The sequence below is a fragment of the Mandrillus leucophaeus genome, unplaced genomic scaffold (genome assembly GCF_000951045.1).
Source record: "Mandrillus leucophaeus isolate KB7577 unplaced genomic scaffold, Mleu.le_1.0 Scaffold1, whole genome shotgun sequence".
Classification (NCBI taxonomy): domain Eukaryota; kingdom Metazoa; phylum Chordata; class Mammalia; order Primates; family Cercopithecidae; genus Mandrillus; species Mandrillus leucophaeus.
In genome coordinates this window covers 8,855,537-8,859,921 of record NW_012098097.1, presented here as the reverse complement: position 1 = coordinate 8,859,921, position 4,385 = coordinate 8,855,537, and the positions used below count along the sequence as shown (strand labels likewise).

General features: G+C 55.1%; 1 protein-coding gene across 1 annotated transcript in view; it reads right to left on the bottom strand.

Moving 5' to 3' along the window:
- Positions 1-4,385, bottom strand: part of ITGB4 (integrin, beta 4) — a 43,773-nt gene that overhangs the window by 29,880 nt on the left and 9,508 nt on the right. The window contains exons 9-13 of the mRNA XM_011965406.1: positions 3,998-4,087; positions 3,592-3,714; positions 2,988-3,152; positions 2,722-2,798; positions 1,586-1,788 (exon numbers count right to left, since the gene is read on the bottom strand). Of these exons, the coding sequence (XP_011820796.1) occupies positions 1,586-1,788; positions 2,722-2,798; positions 2,988-3,152; positions 3,592-3,714; positions 3,998-4,087 (658 nt within the window). The remainder of the gene's footprint in view (positions 1-1,585; positions 1,789-2,721; positions 2,799-2,987; positions 3,153-3,591; positions 3,715-3,997; positions 4,088-4,385) is intronic.

Here is a 4,385-nt window from a genome sequence, read left to right as displayed (position 1 = left end):
AAAAAAAAGACCAGCCTGGCCAACATGGTGAAACCCTGTTTCCACTAAAAATACAAAAATTAGCTGGGTGTGGTGGCGGGCCCCTATAATCCCAGCTACTTGGGAGGCAGAGGCAGAAGAATTGCTTGAACCTGGGAGGCAGAGGTTGCAGTGAGCTGAGATCATGCCACTGCACTCCAGCCTGGGTGACAGAGCAAGACTCCATCTCAAAAATAAATAAATAAATAAAATTGTCATTATTTGCAAGTATCAGGAACATGTCACAAAGTATGCAGAAGAATCTACAGATAAATTATTAGGTTCCATAAGTGTGTTTAGCAAGGTGGCTGGATACAAGGTTAATATACAAATAGTTAGAAAATGAAATTAAAACCTCCAGTGACTCCCTTTTGTCCAAAGGATGAAATCCTGCTCTGAACTAGAACTGAAGCCCTTTGTAGTCTGGCCCTGCCTCCTTCCCCAGAGGCACCTTCCTCCCTTCTTCTCTCATACTTCCCTCTGTGCCACTTGTCTGCCTTTTTCCAGTGGTGCCCAGTTTTCTCTTCTGTTTCTCTGAGCACACTCAGGAACAGACAGTTGAAGAGAATAAAAGGTGAACAAAAGCAAGAACAGAAGAAAGAGTAGAAAAGCAGGGGCTTGGAAAGTATACAGTGAGGGCTTCATAAGTATATGATGAGTAGATTTTCATTCATCCTCCTCCATTCAACTACCAATCCTTCCACATGCTGCCGTATCTGAGTTCTGTGACCCTGCCTAGATCTGATGTTCCTGGCCAGACTGTGTGCCTATGGCCTGGACCCATGGGAATACAGAGGAAGCTCCAGGCCCTCCAGCTAGAAATTTAGCATCTTTGGACTGGGTGCAGTGGCTCACGCCTGTAATCCCAGCACTTTGGGAGGCTGATGTGGGCAGATCACCTGAGGCCAGGAGTTCAAGACCAGCCTGGCCAACATGGTGAAACCGTGTCTCTACTAAAAATACAAAATTAGCTGGGCATGGTGGTGCATGCCTATAGTCCCAGCTACTAGGGAGGCTGAGGCAGGAGAATTGCCTGAACTGGGGAGGCGGAGGCTGCAGTGAGCCAAGATTGTACTATTGCACTCCAGTCTGGATGACAAGAGCAAAGCTCTGTCCCAAAACAACAACAACAACAAACACACACACACACACACACACGTGCAAATTTAGCATCTTTGGAGAGAGGAAAGATCATAATGCCATATATCTGCCAGCCATTGGAGGACTGAGCTGGGGGCACGCACTCTAATGAGCTAGGGGTGTGGAGAAGGGGGGTAGGCATAGAACTGAACTGCCAGAGAGAACCTCAGGGGAGTTGGACTCTTAAAACCAGGGGAAATTCCTGCCAGCAGTGGCCTTGGGCATGGATGTTGCAGATGAGGGAAGTGAGGCCCAGGTTGGGGCGGGACTCGGGGGCAGCCCTCAGGGCATCCAGAGTGGGCTGGGCCTGAACTTGGGGATTCTGATTCCAAGCCTGGCTCTCCCAACCCGGGTCATGACGGGAAGGTCATGCTCGCTGTCCACCACCTACCCCGCCGTCAGCATTGGCCGCAGCTGTTGTGCTCACCATTGCAGAGGAACCCGGAAGTGCGGGGACACTGGAAGTTGTCATACTCGCAGAACTGACCCGCGTAGCGGCCCTCGCCGTAGCACACACAGTGCCCGCACTGGCACTCCCCACGGCCCGAGCATGGCTTGTCCTCACCTTCCCGCAGGCAGGGCTGAATGTCACTCAGAGAGCCGGTGGAGCAGTTGCAGGTCTGGCCACTCCTGAAGGAGGAACTGGTCACTTCCCCGAAACAGCCCAGAAGGAAAGCTGGGGCTTTTACTGTCCCATTTTATTTTATTTTATTTATTTATTTTTTATTTCGAGACAGAGTTTTGCTCTTCTCACCCAGGCTGGAGTGCAGTGGCATGATCTCAGCTCACTGCAACCTCTGCCTCCCGGGCTCAAGCAATTCTGCCTCAGCCTCCCAAGTAGCTGGGATTACAGGCATGCACCACCAAACCCAGCTAATTTTTTGTATTTTTAGTAGAAATGGGGTTTCACCATGTTGGCCAGGCTGGTCTTGAACTCCTGACCTCAGGTGATCCACCCACCTCGGCCTCCCAAAGTGCTGGGATTACAGGCGTGAGCCACCTTGCCTGGCCTGCTGTCCCATTTTACAGATGAGGAAGCTGAGGCAGCTCCTAGTCATGCAGACAGAAGTGGCTGAGCTGAGACCTAAACCCCAGCGCCCTGTCATGCCATCCCTTCCAGTGTCCTTTCGTCACTGCTCTGCCTCAAGTGGTGACAAGCTCGTCCAGTGTCGTGAAGCTAAAGTCCTTACTGCCATGTGTTTATGAGCTCTCTTCTGATCAGGCAATATGACACAGGACTTAGAATACCAAAGGCACGGAGCGAAAAGGAAGTCTTCCTCCTGTGCCTGTTCCCCAATATCCAGACTCCAGCCCCAGCAGCCATCCCCGTCTCAATCCTTGCATCTCTTTCTAGAGACAGCCCATATATCTCTCTATTTGAAAGTGCTTTGAGCTGGGTTTGACCAACAACTGGGTGTGCCCCACCCTTAGCCATTTCTTTGATTGCCGCCCCACCCCCGGCCAGGTATACAAGGTGCACCCAGGGTGAGGTCCCTGCAGGAGCCCAGCCTTCCCATCAGGGGCCACTGGTGTCCTCGATGCCCACCTCTCTTCCCCACTCACCAGCCCTCACTGCACACACACTGTCCACACATGAAGTCTCCATTGAAGTTGCAGCGAGCTGACCGCACCTCTTTTTGCTGGAATGAGAAAGACCACGATGGGGTGTGTTGGGGGAGCAGGACCGGGACCACTGGACACTTCTGCTGCCCTGTGTGCCTCAGGACATCCCACAAGGGAGATGGGGCACAGGAGTCCTGCTTCATTCCTCGGGCCCCCGGGGTGCTTCGCTCAGCTTTCCCCTCCCGCCCAGCGGGGCTGCGTCATACCAGCTCGCAGGGGCACACATCACAGATGATGTCCGCGTCCATCTTGAGGCCGTCGGAGAAGGAAGGTTTCAGATGGATGTTGCCCTTCTGGTCCTCCTTCGGCAGCTGGCACACGTGCGTCCCATCCACGTGCTCGATGGCCCGCAGCTGCACCTGGTATATGCCCTGCAGGGGCCCCGTGGTCAGCCAAGGCAGGCCCAGCCCCAAGGACCAGAGGGTCACTGATGCCTGAAGGCCCTCGATCACCAAGTTCCTAGATGTCTGGATCCCTGATACGAGCTCCTGCTCACCTCCCTCAGGGCTGAAAACTCCCTCCTTCCCAGCCAGTCACAATCACAGCGACAATGACAGTGGCCAGGGCCTCTGGGCTTCGTGACACTAACCCATTTACTGCCCCAGCAAGCCTCGGGGCTCGACGCTCGCATGCCGAGGAAGCCAACAAGCAGAGGAGCATGCCAGGCTCATCCAAGCGGCCAGACCCAGGGATCTGCACCCAGGCCTGCCCGACTCCAGGGACCACGCTCTTGACTGCTGTTTTAGACGATTCCACTCCGTGCGGGGCGCTATGCCTGTCCCCCACCCCGCTACCCCCACAGGGGCGTACCACTTCCCCCCGCTGGATCTGAAAGGACCCAGTCTTCATCTTCGGGAACATCTTGGAGGTGACCTCTGTCCGAAAGCCTCGGGGGCTGTCTAGGGCCCGGATGTCCAGGTTGGAGCGGATTCGCTAAAGGAGGAAGGAGGTTGGTCAGTGCTCTGTGGGGGGTCTGGCTGTGCTCCACCCCAACCCCCAAGTGCGACTGGCATCATGTGGGGTGCTACAGAGCCTGCAGGAGCCAGGGCCAGGCCCAGGTGGCCCCTCAGGGCTTCAGGGATAACCAGAGACCCTTCCTCACTGGCCTGTCCCAGACCCTTTTTGCAACCATGACCCAAGACACCTCTTGCCCACCCTGTCCACCTCCTGCCCTGCCCCAGAAGGGCTCAGACTCTGGAGCCCGAGCTGCCCTCACATTGAAGGCCTCCTCCAGCAGCTCCACGATGTTGGACGAGTCCTCCTGCAGCACCCCCAGCGAGGAGACAGGGAAATAGGTGTGAAGCTTCTGTGGGAGAGAAGGCCAGGCTAAGCATCTCCATGAATCTGAATAGCTCTAGGATTCTTTGTACTTTGAGGATGGGGAAACTGAGGCCTAGAACCTGCTGTGGTGTTGCAGAGCCTGCCCTGTTAGCCCCCACCTGCCTGGGAGTTGGGGTGGAGGATGGACACATGACTTCCCCTTCCCACCAGGGCCCACTTTTGGTGGGGTCTAAAAGCTTTGGGAAAGGAGAAAGGAAAAAAGGGAGAGAGGGAGGAGGGGAGGGAGGAGGGAAGGGAGGGAGGGAGGAAGGGAGGAAGGGAGG